This window comes from Scatophagus argus, chromosome 10 (assembly GCF_020382885.2).
Source record: "Scatophagus argus isolate fScaArg1 chromosome 10, fScaArg1.pri, whole genome shotgun sequence".
Taxonomy (NCBI): domain Eukaryota; kingdom Metazoa; phylum Chordata; class Actinopteri; family Scatophagidae; genus Scatophagus; species Scatophagus argus.
Window position 1 is genome coordinate 20,250,183 of NC_058502.1, and position 16,308 is coordinate 20,266,490.

Consider the following 16,308-nt stretch of genomic DNA (forward strand, 5'->3'; position numbering starts at 1 on the left):
AAGTTATCATGCTGAGTATTTGCATAGAAATTCCCCATGTCATTGCACATTTGCATAAAAATTACTTATGCCATCATCATTGTGCCACCCACACATGGGTTACAAAGGAGAGGAAAAAACAGCATATATTCTATAACTTTCCTTTCATTTGCCACCCAGTAAGGTTTTGTTAGACAATGCATCAGAACCAAAGTAAAGATTTGGCAGTTGGACAATAAAATCATTGATACCAATGACTGGAAGAATTCTGAATACTGGATCTGAGAATTGGCCATGTTGATAATCGGTCTATTTCTGAATCTTAATATTTTTTACACTAGTCAGGACTGAGTAATTTGAACATCGAGAACTGTTTGTTCTTGATATCAGCTGGGATTGAGGCGCAGCAGCAGCTGAGTCATCAGCACTCAACATTAAAAGTCGGAAAACTTGTAATTTTTGCAGCAAGACAATAAAAAGATTCAGATTGTTCTTGTCAATGAAACGTTTATTAAAAAATCATTTAACTACAAAGTTATTGTTATCAGCATACTGCTCAGTGTGACCCAACCTGAAATCGCCCCTGCAGTGGGCCTTATTCTGAGTCGAGACAGAGAAATAACACTATCAAATCTGAATCGTTGTCATCATCAAATTTCAGTTCTGCGTGCATCTCCCCAGTCATTTCCAGCACCAGCTTGTAAGTGACAGACTCGCTACATCAGCATCATTCCACACATTTAAACAGGACACCTCTCGTGGTGTCTGCACACACAGTCGTGTAACGGCACTATCCAGTTTGCCCTTTTCCGTGATACAAGACAAGACAGCTGTGCGGTTAACACAGCAGCATATGTTCATATTTCCACCAGCAGACTGAAATAAATAATCTCCCTCTTTGAAATGCCGCTCTAATACCCTATCTTGTATCTGGCAGGCCCATTTGTGCGGGTGGTCATCATTCTTCACTCTTTTGAAGTCCATTAGTTGTTCTGACAGCAGCGCCGCTGGCTGAAAACAGCAGATAACAGACTCAGGATTAGAGGAGCTACCGCCTGAATGTGTGTGTGAGCGTTTTCTCTGTGTGCTTTTGTGTTCATACTCACGCACCACTTTGGCCCTGCTATTTGCTGTTCTTATGTATGGAAATGACAAAATGGACTTTGATTCCCTCTGCTACATTTGTTATGTTGTATTTATTAATGTTCTTTAATGTTTTACATCTCTGTGGACTTCTTCGCGTTGTCTTGACGAAGTTAATACAGTTTTTATTTGTTGATATTATAGTGTGCATAGTTTGACTTAATAGTAATAGTTTAATACCTGTGTTATTTTGATCTTGTTACTTTATTTTCATATCTACACTCTGACAAGAATGCAACTCTTGCGTCAATGAAACAAATCAACTGAAATGATGACACTAAAGCTGAACTCCTATTTGACAGAAGGCATTAACAGCGTGGACGCAGATGTGTAGTTTTGCATAAAATTTTGTCTGTGCATATTGCCACAGCAACACTAGATGGATGCGTTTTTGTGTCAATTACATTGTGAAATAGAGCATCGTTAATCTGTGAACATACTCATAGAACTGGAGTTACTGTCAAGTAACGTCTAGTTTTTCTTTTCTCAGTAGTGGTTTAGGAGAATGCAACTGTTTACGTTCTTTCATTCACTCTGACAGGGAGCAGTGCTGCTGTGGTGAGAAGCTTTACAGTGGAGATGTCTCTGCTAGAAGTGTGTTACTGAAAAGGAAGTGATAACAGAATCTTTCTTCAGCTTGGTTCATGTTGTCTTCACTATCAGCAATCTTCAGTGACATCAAAAACATGTTGCAGAAAACACCAGCAGCCCAGGCTTCTTATTATCTCCATGTAATGCCTCAGTAGCTGCTGTAGCCCCAATGTGTAGCTACATTTTTGAAGAGGTGCGTGTCATTCTACAATACAGGTTTGTATAACATATGATAGTTGTGGTCCCCTTATGATACACACAAAACAAAAATAATGTAAATGGATGATTACTGTTTATAAGTCACAGGCTGAGGAAAGAAGCTGCTCTGGTGGTTTAGCAGCAGATACTTCTGTATCTCTTACCAGACGGCAGTAGGGTGAACAGGCACTTGCTGCAGGGGCATTATCTTTTAATATCCTTTGGACTCTGCACAGATGCTTCACCTCACCACCATCACCATCATGCTCCTCAGTGAAAGGTAACAACAATATGGCATGGGAATTCTGCTTTCTTAAGTTTATTTAATAAGTGCATTTGTGTGATCATAACAGGTTCTCTATGATGTTGATTCCCTAAAACTGTTCATCTGCTCCACCTCAACTCCACTGATGTACACAGGGGTCTGTGTCTTTGAGTGAACAAATATCTGGTTCTTCGATAAAAAGTCGAAGGTTGCTTGTGTACTTGGTAGACAAAGAAGAAGGATCCGGTCATGCTAACAGCTGACAAGCTAAAGATAACACTGTTGCAGCTTAAATCAATTTGCTTTTCAATTTTATTTAAATTGTGAGGGCATCTGATAGCTAGGCCTTATGTTGTGCTCTTAGCTGGCTGAAAAGGCTGATGGATATTGTGGTACTCTGACCCACTGACCATGCCAGAATTCCTGTAATTTGTGAGGAGATTTAGGAGATGGTTTAAAGAACCAGCAGTCCCTCTCTCTTCAGTTAGTACTTCAATAATAAGTTGAACATTTTGTCTGTCAAAGAATGTATGTATTTAAGTGTTATGAAAACTATATTTTATTCTACTTAACTGTGGCATTGGTACTTTACTCTAACCTAACCTCTGCATTCAGTATTAACGCAGTTATAATGGATCTACATGCTAGTGGGACCATTTATTTTTCTGTCCGCCAACAGCAGACAGCAGTTACATGCAGCAAAGCAGACTTGTTTTCATGCGTTTTTTTAGAACCGATGTTCCCATTGGTGACCAGTGTCAGGTTGTAATATGAGATCAGTTGAGCAGCATGACATCCATTAGCGCTCGACAGGACTGACTAGACTGGGTATGATTCATGTCAAAGGTCAGCAGTGGGCCCATATATTAGCCTCTGTGGTCTGTTTGTTACATGTTGTAAGTGTATCATTTCTGTACTATCCATCTTCATCCTCCTCCTTTATGGACATGTCTTCATAATCACCATTTCATTTGGCACACATTTATCAGTCACACTTTTTGTGGTGCTCTGCCGGGTATCATAGTGTAGAATCCTATCAGCTCAGATTTTTTTTTTTTTTTTGTCAACAGCAATAAATAAACGTGTTGTGTTTGAGATGCAGCTCTTGCGGCCTGCCTCCTCCAGCCTATCTTGCAGCAATGCTCGTGCAGGTGGTCACCATCCTTCAATCTTTTGAAGCCTATTACTCAATCTGACAAAAGCATCGCGGCTGAAATAGGGAGATAAGAGAGTTGGGATTAGCGCCGATGTAGCACCGGGGTTTAGTGATGGAATGTGTCAGTTGGAGTTTGTGGGTGTGAGGTTAAGTTTTTTCATAGAATTAACTGGCGAATGTTTACTGAAACAGTTTAAGGAAATATTCTGGTTTTGGTTGGAACCTTGGACCATGTTTTCTTAGTGCATGTGCTGTGCTCTTGTTTTACTTCAGACGGCGGCCTCCACCTGTACTTCTAAACTTGTCTCTGAATTCCAATTGGCTTCCTACTAAAGAGTAAAATCGTGTCACACTTAAAAGTTCTCTTCCACTATCTTCCACTCTCCAAGAGCTGCATTTTGTTAATAATTTTAGCATATGTACTGTATGTGTGTATAATGTTTGGATATTTTTGTGTAGCTTTTCAGTCCTTAATCCTAACCTTCAGAGCAGTGGAAGTGTTCATCCGGGACAAGTACGAGAGGAAAAAGTACTATGACAAGGAGGCCCTGGCTACTGCTTCTGTGAGTATCAATGTTACTTCTTGTTCTTTAAATTTTGAGTTTTGGCCTTTGAGTTTTTGGTCAGTCCATGTCAACAATGTGTACAGAGGCCATCTGATGAACATGTTTATCAGTTGCTGTTTGCTGTAGGGCCATTTGATGCAAAGTATGCAAAGACATAAACCAGCTTAAAGACACATTTTTTTGTTTTATATTTTTATAATTAATGACCTTTTGGCGAGAGGCTGAAAATGAATGCTACAAGGCTAGAAACGCCATGAAAGAGTGTGTGCCTGGTTTCAAATGCTTTTGTGTTATAAATTGAAATGTACTAGTTGTCATATTTGGCATTTTTTCCTTAAACAAGATATTTGAATGAATTCCAGCACTGGATTGTCTGTACCAAGTTCCTATGGTTAGCTTCCAGAATCACTCATCAAGCCTGTAAAGTTTAAATTTTAACAGCCACTGACCTTCTCTGCACTTTAATCTCGCACACTGGTGATGCTGTCTAAGCTTAAATGTGTGGAAAGGCAGTGAAATCCCTTTCAACCCTGATTTCAACCCAAACAGCACGGTCTTACTGGATCTGATTCCAAGAGTTGGCGCACACAGCAAGAGAATAACCTTTCAAAAACACTGTTGTCTACTGATACAGGTCTTTATCAGTAAGTAGTGATGTCTCTGTATGTGTTTTTGTGTCACTTTGGAGACTGAGCCTTCTTTTGTGTGGACGATAGGAAAGAAAGGATGTGAGAATGTGGGTGTGTATGTGGGTGGGTGCATATCTCCTTGTCTTGTTTACAGAGATTAACTATATGAGGTGTATGTTTTTGAGTGTTTCTGTGTGTGGGTTGCTTCTAGACTGCGAGTTATGCAAAGCGGTGTGAACGCTCACTAAAACGTTTGCGTGTTTCGCCTATAACCTCCTATGCTCTCCACAAAAATTGACCACTGACATTTCCTAGCAATTTGACTCAGTGGTCGTTGCTGTACTGTTTGTACAACGTGGTCAATACCAGGTCTGAGTAGCCTCTGTTATGCTCTGCTTACCCCTATGGCACCAGTTCAGGCTGAAAAAGAGTCAAAGTTTTACAAGACACAAACTCTCACACGCACTCAGAACAACTGTGACATAATATATGACCATTGAAATGAAGGCAAGGTACACACAAAGAAAAAACAAACTGAAAAGTGTAAGAGATGATGTGTTACATTAATATAAAATGTATTGTTCACAGCATTCTCTCTCTGACAGGACTTTACTTCATCTCTGTGTTTCTTCTTTTTTTTCCCCTCTCATTCTCTCCCACTTTGTTTCCCTCACTCTTCTCCGTTTTGTTTCACAGTTTGTCTTTTTCTTTTCCACTCTCGCCTCCTGCTTCTCTCTGGCTTTCTCTGAAGCGTTGCCAGCAGCCAGACTGTGATCTAGGATCTGTTTCTGCCACCCACACACACGGCTCAGCTTTTATATGCAAATTAATTATTAAAAACAACTCATTATCACTTTAAGCTGTTTCGTGCAGATGGAGAAAGAAGAGGAGAGGGCGGGCTACAGTAACCCTGAGCTGTAGTTTGTGTGTGTATGTGTGTGTGTGTGTATGATGTAGTGAGAGTGAGGAATTTGTCAGTATGACTTATTTTTTGAGCACTCATAAAAAAGAAAGAGTGCATGCACTTCGCTGTAGTTACATCATCAAACTGTACTGATTTTGTTTGCCAGTATGTTTAGATGCTGCTGACAGTAAGTTGGAAACTTGATGTGGTCGGTGTTAATACTGTTAATATGCTGGATACAGCATGATGCAACTGGATTAAACGCATCTCGTTTGTTCAAGAAAAATGCAGTTAATTTAATGAAATTGAGTCTCACGAGACATTTTACTACATTTCACGTTTTATCGTGATTGTTATCATTGTGGCTTCTAGTGCTGGGCTGGGTATCAAGCTGTCACCTTTAGTTAAGCAAATTGTGGAAATAGACAAGTACTGATTATTTTTATTTACTTTGTTGTTGTTTTTTTTCTTTTTCCCAGGACAGAAAGCCTTTAGGAAGTCAGGTGATGTTATGTAAAGAGAGAGACAATAGCTGCAAAACCTCTTACTTTATTGAACTGAGGGTGTATTTAACTAGTTATCAGTTCAATTTCTCATTTGTTAGAAGAGAAATTTTAAATTTCTTCTTTTGCAAGTTGCACAGTCCTCCCTTAAATCAACACAGATACTTTCATGTTGCGAATCATGTTTATAATCACTGGTTAGAATTTGATAAAGTTATTGTTTTGGTTTTGTTAGGAATACTTTCAGATGACAGTCTCTTTCCATTATTGTCCAAATACTGTTTCGACATTAGTATCTTCAGTTCTTCCTGTATCTTCATATCAAATATATGGCATTCAAAATGCCTTATTGATGCCGATATGGACTTCGAGTTTTAGTGCATTTAAGACTTTGAAAACTTGTAGTCATCTTGGTTTTAGTGGAATACATGAGTGCATGCACTCCATTTTCGTTGCCTGTGCAGCATGAACTCATTGTTCTGCCATGAGTGAATTAGTAGGGGTGTGTGTGTGTGTGTGTGTGTGTGTGTGTTAGTGTGTTAGTATATGGACTGCACATTATTTCTGTGTTACTGGAATCAACAAGACATCAGAGTTCATCTTGCAAATCCTGTGTGATGAGCCCAGTGATTGGCCTAAAAATGTCACAAGAGAGCAGCAAAGTCACCCTGGAGGAAGACTTGCTGATTTTCAACCTTATTTGCCTGTGTTAGTCACAGGGATGTCCTGTCTGCTGTGTCCACAGTAGTTGGCAATGCTCTGTGTGCTCCCGCGGCCAGCTGCGGCATCCTACTTAACTTCTGCCTTCCGCTGACATATCATATTCTGACGTCAGTGGAAGGCAGAAGAGCTACAGGGAGAGCTTGGCTAAGGTCAGTTTTGATTTTTGTTTATCTAGGAGAACAGAGTTTTGTGGCTGTTTTAAAGATACTGAAGAGTGAATAGTTAAATTGAGGTAAATGAACCAGCACAGATTTGACTGTTAAACAGTTTATGCTGTTATTTTTAAAAACAGCACTTTTATCAATTTTCATTCTGTTTTGGTCTAACGTAAGCTTTTATTTTCAGGATCGTGCCATGTCACACTGGACTAAACAAAATTGCATTGATTCGGGCTTGATTACATGGATACTGCTTGTGGAGATAGCTTTGTAAGCTGCTGTGGCCAGCAAGCTAATTGGTAATATGCTAGCACTAGCCTGACATACACTATATAGACAAATGTATCATGGCACCTGACCACTACGCCAACAGGGACTTTAATCACATTGCATTTTAAATACATAGACAGCTTTGCTGCTATAACAGCTTCCACTCTTCTGGGAAGGCTTTACTCAGGATTTTTGTTTCTGTGGGAAACTGGGGGCAGCCGTGGCCTAGAGGTTGGAGAAGTGGCTTGTGATCGGAAGGTCGCTGGTTCGATTCCCCCACCAGACGGGCAGGAAAGATGTGTGGGGTGGAGCGATAATGTCCCCATTCCTCATTAGCTGGCTGATGTACCCTTGAGCAAGGCACTTAACCCCCCAATATGCTCCTGTGTGTTTCACTGCATGTTGCATGTTGCATGTTGCGTGTGTGTGTTTCAATCAGTGATAGATTAAACGCAGAGAAGTAATTTCCCAGCTTGGGATTAATAAAGTAACTTAAATTAATTTAAATTTTTGCCCATTCATGCAGTCGAGCATTTGTGAGGTCAGACACTGATGTTGGACCAAAAGTCCTGGCTCACAATCGTCATTCCAGTTCATCCCAAAGGTGTTGAATGGGGTTGAGGTCAGGACTCTGTGTGGGCCAGTCAAGTTCTTCCACATCAAACTCATCCAGCCATGTCTTTATGGGCTTTGCTTTGTGCACTGGGACACAGTCATGCTGGAATAGAAAAGGACCTTCCCCAAACTGTTGCCTCAAAGTTGGAAGCATAGCATTGTCCAACATGTCCAAAAGCTCAGTCTGAACAAGCAGCGAGTTGGCTACTTTGGTCGTAAACTTAAAAGTTTACTGCAGTGAAAACATTGTATTTATTTATTTTTTAAATTTTTATATTTCTCAACAGGAATTGTCATGAAATTTTGTTAAAAGAAAAACATTGATTCTTCCCAGCGGATTAATCTTTTTGACTTCAGTGATCTACAGATTTGCTATTTTAGAGAAAGGCCAGATTTCAGCTTTGTAAGGCATCATTTGTTGTGTATGCACAGAGGGAGCAGAGAGTGACCGTGGCTCAGTGAACGGTTCCCGACCAGTATTCTGACGATCAGGTGAATTTCTTACATGTCAGACATTTCAGTGGGCTGAGTGACTGCAGGTGCCATGGCAACATGACGCGTCATGAGGACTGAAGATATAGGAGCCAGGTTGGCATACGTGCTTCCCAGTATAATCATGGGACTATACAGTGTGAGCACATAAATTGTGAACCTTTGACTTTGTATTGCAAAAGATATACAGTATGAGCTGGAATTAAACATTTCTCCAATCTTACAGTGTATGCCCAGCTTCATCAGACTGCAGTCTGTTGGCTGTAATGTTACCATGCTTATTGATTGTTAAACATCGTCAAATGTGTATCTTTCCTTTTCAACTCTTGTTGTTATTAAAGTATATTCAGACTTATACCAAGTCCTCTATAGTGGATACATTTGAGATTGCAAGCAGATTCTCCACACATACCACGACCGTGTCATAAAACATAACTCAAGGTCGTTCTGTTGACCACGACTCACTGTAGTTATATTACAACAACATCTAAAGCCGTCCCTGAGCCTCAGTAATTCTTGTTTTATTAGTCTCTGTGTAACTGTTCCACTTTTCCTCAGCAAGTTTCATCTGTAAGAGTACAAATGAAGTGGTTAAAAGGTCTACCCAGTGGATGAGTTTCACTTAAGATGTTAACCCTCTTTCTGTCTCGCTATCAGTAGTCACCGCAGCAGATAGCCAGACACTTCTATCTCCAAGTCCTAATAACTATTCAACCTCTGTTCATCCTCTTTCACCCAGCTCAAACCACTCCTCTTGTTATCTATCCACTCTTTATCATGCTGCCCTCCTCTCCCTCTGTATTCCTTTCACTCCTCCGCCTTACCCTCCAGTCTCTTTTCTCTTTATCTTCATCATCAGCCCCATCTGCGCCTCTTTAGTGCTGTGTCGACATCTCCCGCAGCATCAAAGTTGGAAGATGAGGAAGTTTTGAGAGAAAAAAAGAAACCTTAAAAGACATCAATAGAATAAGTATGGGGTAGAAAATGCTCTGAATTCACATCTCTGCTGTGCTTTCACCACCACAGGCAACAAGAACAAGCAGTCGTTTGATGCCTTAACAGTTGAGGAGGGAGGGAGAAGGAGGGAAATGGAGTAAGATGAGAAATGGTGAAAACATTCTTCTGTTCTGCCCTGAGAAAGACACGCTCAGGGTTAGTTTCCACCCTGAGGTGGTTCAGAAGGTAAAGGAGGAGGGCGGGAAGGAAAGGAGGTGGGATGATGTTAGTGAGGTCACCTCTTCCTGTGAACCCGTTCTTCTGTGGCTGGTTTTTAAGAGTCACAAGGTTAGGAGCATCACTCTGTGCACTGTGTGCTCTTTTATGAGCAGTCCGAAACAAGAGTCTCCTACAGTCACGTTACAAATCTGCATTCTCTTAGCGCCACTAAAGCCTCTGACAAAAATAAATGCCACCGTTTGTGTGCACACTCTCCTGCTGGAACCCACACCTCCAACTCCAAAGCGGGCTAATGAACAATGACGTGAAAACGAAATTCACTGTGATTTTTCAGGCTAGGAACACCAGGATTTTGAGAGCAACTTAGCTGGCAGAATGATCATCTTGTTTAAGCTCAAAGCATACATTTTTTTCCCAGAGCAGCCATGTGGGTCTGCATGACTTAAACACCCAGCGCAGTACAAACAGAAACATTATCCACCCTGCTGTGTACATCTGTGTGCATTCTGAAGTGTCATTTGGCACTTCAAAACATTATTTCTCCTCATCCAATGAAACAAACGTGCCACAATTCCATAGTTTGTAGGTGAAGACTGCTGGTTTGTGGTTTTGAATCATTAGGTTTGATTGCTGGATTTTCTACTTTTCACCAGTTTGTGGATGTATTTTTGTAATTCCTACCATTTCATTATTTCATCAAACCTTAATAAGTGCGTCATTGTAGCGTCAAGATGGCTCAGCGTTGTGTATGTTCTTTCACTTTTCACCCTCATACTGCAGAAGCCGTGCATGCTTTTAGTTTTTTAATGACCCGATTACTTGTGCTGTTTTTTGTTTTAATCAGTCTGTTCAGCTGTTGTGTGGAGAGGCGCTAAGTGGAGACGAGGCACAAATCTTTAGGGAGGTATCTGAAGCAGTGGTGCATGTAGAAAGGCTGCCAGATGGCAAAAAAAAAATAAAATAAAATAAACAAGCAAGTGATAAAGACAAGGCCAAGGTAGCATCAGTACTGTTTAGTTAAAATCTGTTGACTGACATGTCTCATTACAGGCAGGAATGATTTAAGAAGTCCTGTGCTGAAGCTGCTGATGGGATTTGTTTAAGATTGGATTTGTATTGATTTGGAAGATGGATTGAAAGTGGCAGTAATTATTGTGTGTGTGCAAGTGTGTGTTCATTTTTTTGGTAATGGCCTGCTTTCATGATACCTTTTGTGTGTACATATAAGTCAGGCTTTTCACCATTTGGATTGAATTCTCCTATGTCTCCTAAACATGAGAGCAGTAATATGCATGCAAATGTGGTAATGGGAATTATCTTGACTTTCTCCTTTATGTATCTCCCTCCTGTCTCTATCCATTTTTGTTTCTCTGTCCATCTGGCACTGTGATAATCTCTGTCAGTGGAGAAATTCTTACTGAGCTTGGCTGCCTTACAGCTGCTATATCCTTCAATTACCATAACTTTTGAAGCTGCTATAATCGTTATATTTTTTCAATTGATTGATCAAATGACTTTAACAGAATCACATAGTGACAGACCCATAGGATTTTATCGCTGAATCCTGTGTTTTCTTTTAGCCCCTTTATCATTACATTTGTTGTCTGCACACATTGACAGTGAAGGATTTTTCAGAACTGAACCCACTGTACTCTGTCAGTCCAGAACGAAACCACAAACAAGTTAGCAACTCACCGGTGTCAGTAATCATATTGTTGCTCTCTTGATATGTTAACACAAAACTGTTTGCTAACCTGCAGATATTTATTTATTTTGTATTTATTATCCCTTTATGTAGCCATGTATATTTACTCATCACTAAATGTGCAGCGAAGTCAAAGTCTGGGGGGAAAAAAACATCTTTAGGTTTTATTTATTTAATATTTGCTTCATTCACTGTGTGCAAGTGGTTTGATAACATTTGATAATAGATTCTTTAACCTTTCCTGTATTTTTTTTGTTTAATTTGTTTTATTTACCTTTTTCACATTTGTCAAACTTCTTTCAAAATGACTGTAGGGTCAGTGGAAAACATGGCTGCCGTCACCCTGTGTGATCACCGTTTCCTGCGCCACAGAACACCCTGATGAGCAGAGAAATAATAAAAAAAAAAAATGGCTTGTGAAAACAACCTGCTACTATTGCTGCTAGACTGCAGAGTTCAATTCAGGCCTGCTCTTAGTCTGTCTCACAGGTCAGCGGCAGGTTAATAGAGGTCATCCTTACACTCTATAACTGTGTGTGGGTGTTTGTGAGTTTCTGAGACCCTATTTTAACACCATTCCTTCTGTGCAGCTGTGGGCATGAATATAAGTTTGGCTCACAGCACCTGCTAAATCGAAGAGTAACCTGCTGTAGATGAGAAAATCCTCCTTCATTCCCTTTAATTAACTCTGCTTCTCTTTCGTCCTCGTCCCCCCCCCCAGCCCCCCTCGCCCGACTCTGTCTTCTCACTCTTTTCTCTTAGTTCTTTCTGTCTGTCTTTATTTTTTTCTTCGCCTCTGCCTTCCCTTGTCTCTCTCTAACCCTCTGTCTGAAATTCTGTGTCTTCCAGCAGAAGTCGTCTGAAGCTGCTCCTCCCTCCACTTCGCCGTCCTCGCAGGCTGACAGGAGCAGACAGGAGGTGCGCGTCTTTCCTCTTTTCTGTGGTGTGGTGGTTTTATTTTTTAGTGTGCTTGTGTTCTGTTGCCGTGTTGTCTTGTACATATGTTGGGGTGTTGTCACTGCTTTGCTGGGCTGTGTGAAGCATCTGAGCAGCAATAGTCAGCCAAAAGCAGATAGGTTGACTTGGCTTACAGATTTTTTGTCCACTGATCCACATATTGGCTAATTTACTTAGAAGTATGACAGCCTATTATTTTTGACAATATGGGACAGCTTTGGTGATGAAAACGTCCTTCCAATGCAGTGTAATGTAGAATAAGTCATAGATGGGAAACTTGTGTTAAATTGTTCTTTTTTTTTTGTCCTTTCCCTTTTTTGCCTCTGCAAATTACATTATTTTAAACATCATTTGGGTTGTTTTTTTGTGCTGTGACAAGTCAAAATGGCTGCTGTGCAAGCAGATTATTAGATTTAGTTTTTAACTTGTTCATGTATCTACAGTTATGAATTATTAAAACTCCCAAATTGTTTGTGGGATGAGCAGGCAGAAACCCTCCTGCAGTTTGAGGTGGCAGCCTTCACAGCCTGCTACAACATGAAGATGAGATGAGTAGCATAAAAAAACAGAGTGCTGATTAAATGTATTGTCACATATTGAATTAACAGATATGGCTTTCTGACTTTAACAAAGATCATTTTTCATGAGCTGTCTGAAATAATGGAAGCTGATGCAGAACTGTGAAGTTGATGAGCTTTGAATATTGATAACCTCAATGACACAACATGATCAACTTAATCACCTCTCCAGAGGGGGACTTGCTGATTGTGTTGAAATCCTGAACCTCCAGTCCACTCAGTTGCAGAGTGGTGTTAGAGCTTTGGCTGATTAGACAGCACATAGCTATACACAGATATACTTACATTAATTATATCCACAGGTAATATTCATTAACTTGCACATTTGATGATCAGTGCTGGGAAAAAAGAAAAAAACGAGAAACGAAAAAAAAGAGATACATACCAGTTGAATGTTTTGTACGTTACTCTGAGGTGAGAAAAGAATGGCTTTGAAGCTTAACCAATACTGTTATTCTGCCAGTCGTAAACCGACGTGGAAGCAGACATCAGAATATGACGCCATCTCCAGTTGAACCTCAATAAAATTACCTTTAAAAGGACTTTTTATAAAAAAATTATTTCTTGTTTGTTTGTTATTTTTAAGCTTGCTACATTTTAATCCTGTGATGTTTTTGCATGCATGTCTTTATGCGTTATTCCCTTCTTGTTTTCTGTGCTTCTCTTGTTCTTACCTGGTTGAAACAAAGTCAAATTCTAAACCTACCGTGGTTACTGTCACTCTGTCCTCTGATGTTTCCTCTACCGAGATGAACAAACAGCAACAAGAGCAGATATCTTTGTTAATTCTGTTGACCTTCAGACTTCAGTTATGTCTCAGATCACTCCCTTACTCACTTAGTCAGCAATAGTTTAGCATCAAACTGAGATTTTCGATCCTTATCATCTGCACATTTTGCTATTGTCATTTTGTAGGTTTTCTTCTGTACAGGGCACACATTTCACAATCACACTTCAGTTGTGCTGGTCGTGCTGACATGAATAGAAACAGTAACATTGTGATATGTGGAAGTTAATCCCAGCTGGAATTTGCTGTGTTTTGAGTGTTTTGAGTGAGGATCAGATGGGAGTATAATAACCAAACTGGCCAATGCTAGCCTCATTAGCTCGTAGTTAATAGAGTCAGAGCTTTGGTGTCAGAATCTCAAAGATAAATTAAAATAAAGAAAGAAAAATCTTCCAAAATTTAAATTCAAGCCTAAAAACACAACAAACAAACAAACAAACAAACAATAAAAAAACTCAGCACAATTAAGAAATTAAAACAATGGCAAATTGTCTCTGATTTGCATCATTGTAAATATGATTATGATGAATGTGTGGTATTGTTTATTCTTCTCAATACAAATAACCACCTCAGCATAAATAACTATATACATACCCAGCCAGTACAGCAACTGCATTGACAATGGAGACAGAGAGAGGAAGAGACTGTTATTGTTACCATAATGGCTAGATTGTAGGCTTCACTCGCTAAGCTAAAGCTTTTCTCTTTGGCATCCTGACAGTCATTAGCTAAAGCCTGTCGGTGGCTGGCATCCGCTCTGGCTCATTTACATATAACAAAGCAAGAGAGAACCATTAACCTGAAAACACTACATCAACTCTCCATGTTCTAATAATGTCTGCACATTAAAACTGCATTGTGAGTGCATTAAAATCACATTAAGGAATGAGATTTAATTGTTCTCAACCTACAATGAGGTGCAGCAAATCTTTGCCATCAGGCCTCATGTTTCCGCCCACAGAAAATTTTCTGATACCTGTCAAATGGGGATTTGATGAAGTGTCTTCTTTCTGCACGCTTCATCAGTATTATATGCTAATTATGGTATTGCAAGACAGAAACATGTCAGTTATCACTATAATACATGTTATAGAACTGACATGCACAAATGGTATATTAAATAATAAGTGTATATGTAAGTGTGCATGTATTTTTAGTCAATGCTGTGACATTAATTAACAGTGCAGGCTGCGTAATATGCCATTGCCTTACACCATCCTTTCTTTTTTCATCACAGAAAGAGCGTGAAAAGAAGAAGGAGGAGAAGAAGAAAGAGAAGGATGCTGAAAAAGTGGAGAGACACAACAACACAAAGGTACAAGTGATGTTCACAAGGAAAAGATGATGCGTTGGCCCGAGAACGCACCATTTGTTTATATCACACTGAGTTAACAAAAGGATTCATATGTCGGTCTCAAACCACCTTTGTCTCTTAAAAACGAACTGTTGTGTACCTCACTAGTCAGTCAAATGTATGGAAGCTCTTAGCTTTCAGCAGTGGCCTGTAAGTGTGGCGACAAAAACAAAAAGTGACGTGAAAAGGAAGGGAATGCAGCCCCACTGGCATTGATTATGCTTTATGTACATTGCTGATGAGGCGTTGTGAAGGCCAGAATGAAGACACGGAGAAGTGCTGCTTTCTTTGTGTGTGTCAGTGTGGTGTTATGCATACACGATGTGTGACAACAGAGAGGGCCAGAGTTGTTGTGCAGTCACTCCACCTCTGTGATGCAGGAAGTGAATCCACCAGGGAAACTCCTCATAAACATTCATGTTGTTTGCACATGAATCAGTATGGATCACTTCTCATTCATGCACAGGGGCATGGATATTATATATATATATGTGTGTGTGTGTGTGTGTGTGTGTGTGTGTAATGAAAGACATACTGATTGCTATGATTGCCAAGATAAGTGTTTTGAAGTTAATGACTAATGTGTTTTGACTGGAACGCGGTTCCAGCTCCGTCTGACGATCGAATGAGCTGCAATTACTGACGTCTGGAACAGAGGTCAATGGATGTGTGTGTGTGTGTGATATGACTGTAGAAGATAGTATGTGTTGGGGTTGCTGTGCATTGGCCTTTACTTTTAACTGAGTATATGTGCACACATTGGTATGTGTTCATGCATATCTATACTGTGTGTGCTTGCATCTGTGCGGGGGGGAAAGAGTGGGGGGCAGCACTTAAGGACTGAGTGTGTGTGTTTCTGGGTCATGGTTAGTAAATTCAGAGTATTTCAAAGTCCTGCAAGGCGATGAGGGAATAATGTTGCTCTCAGCGGTATGGTTACTGCTGTACATGTGTATATGTGTGTGTGTGTTCCCTCTATAGGGAGATGGAGTGAGGGTCATGGCCAACTGTATCCACTGAGAGTGAAATGTACTATAGCTTTAATATTTCTTGCTCTACCTCCATCTGCTTATAAACTCTATAACCTTTTATTACCTATTAAATTATATTATCACAGTTCTGTTCCATTGCAGTATTTCTGTTTCTTCGCCTGTTTTTGTACCAACCTTTCCTTTTACATGTGCATTTAAAGGAGAATTGCACAGATAGCAGAGATTTATATGTAGTTCTGGTTTCTAATACATTAATTTCATCTATGATGTCTGAAAATGAACTTTTTGACTCACTCAAATTTTAACAACCAAGACGTGTATTGGATAGGACTTTAGACTGACGATTTGATAACACTTTTTAACGTAATTTTTAAAATCTGCCCAGGCTATGTAGAAATGAATGGGATACTATTATGATTTTAATATGTAATTATAAAAATGCTGTAGTGAAAGAACAAGAAATTAATGACAGATATAGGCTGATGTATTTCAACGAATGAAAAATAATAACAATAATAAAAATTAAACAACCTTCATGGCCATTCAAGTGTTTCTGAGTTTATGAAA

At 39.7% G+C, this 16,308-nt stretch overlaps 1 protein-coding gene across 4 annotated transcripts in view; it reads left to right on the forward strand.

Annotated features, from left to right (window-relative positions):
* The window catches only part of smap1 (small ArfGAP 1), an 83,167-nt gene that overhangs the window by 15,922 nt on the left and 50,937 nt on the right, over positions 1–16,308 (forward strand). For 2 of the 4 annotated variants that reach the window (XM_046401051.1, XM_046401053.1), the window contains exons 4-6: positions 3,820–3,895; positions 11,923–11,991; positions 14,633–14,710. In XM_046401051.1, the coding sequence (XP_046257007.1) occupies positions 3,820–3,895; positions 11,923–11,991; positions 14,633–14,710 (223 nt within the window). The remainder of the gene's footprint in view (positions 1–3,819; positions 3,896–11,922; positions 11,992–14,632; positions 14,711–16,308) is intronic. The other 2 variants (XM_046401052.1, XM_046401054.1) reach the window with 2 other exon arrangements.